The following is a 233-nucleotide window of genomic DNA, read 5'->3' as shown; positions in this document are numbered from 1 at the left end:
TGTGTCCCTCTCTGCCTGTGCGGGTGCCGGTGGTCAGCAAGCCCGGACGGCAGTGGATGAGCGCTGGGCACTGGCCTAGCCACACGCACACACCGGCACCATGGACTTCGTCATGAAGCAAGCGCTGGGTGGTGAGTGGGTGCTCTGCCCCCTCAGGGTCCCCGCTCCGGGAGCAATGCTGGCCTGGCACCCCGGGGATCACGGTGGGTGGGACACGATGGGGGGACAGAGCC

At 68.2% G+C, this 233-nt stretch overlaps 1 protein-coding gene across 1 annotated transcript in view; it reads left to right on the top strand.

The window, feature by feature from the left end:
* Positions 1-100: 100 nt before the first annotated feature.
* The window catches only part of CPLX2 (complexin 2), a gene marked incomplete at its 3' end in the record, with an annotated part of 1,262 nt that continues 1,129 nt past the window's right edge, over positions 101-233 (top strand). The window contains 1 exon segment of the mRNA XM_010144180.1: positions 101-131. Within this exon segment, the coding sequence (XP_010142482.1) occupies positions 101-131 (31 nt within the window).

This window comes from Buceros rhinoceros, unplaced genomic scaffold (assembly GCF_000710305.1).
Source record: "Buceros rhinoceros silvestris isolate BGI_N320 unplaced genomic scaffold, ASM71030v1 scaffold24669, whole genome shotgun sequence".
Taxonomy (NCBI): domain Eukaryota; kingdom Metazoa; phylum Chordata; class Aves; order Bucerotiformes; family Bucerotidae; genus Buceros; species Buceros rhinoceros.
This window is presented reverse-complemented; position numbering and strand designations above follow the sequence as displayed.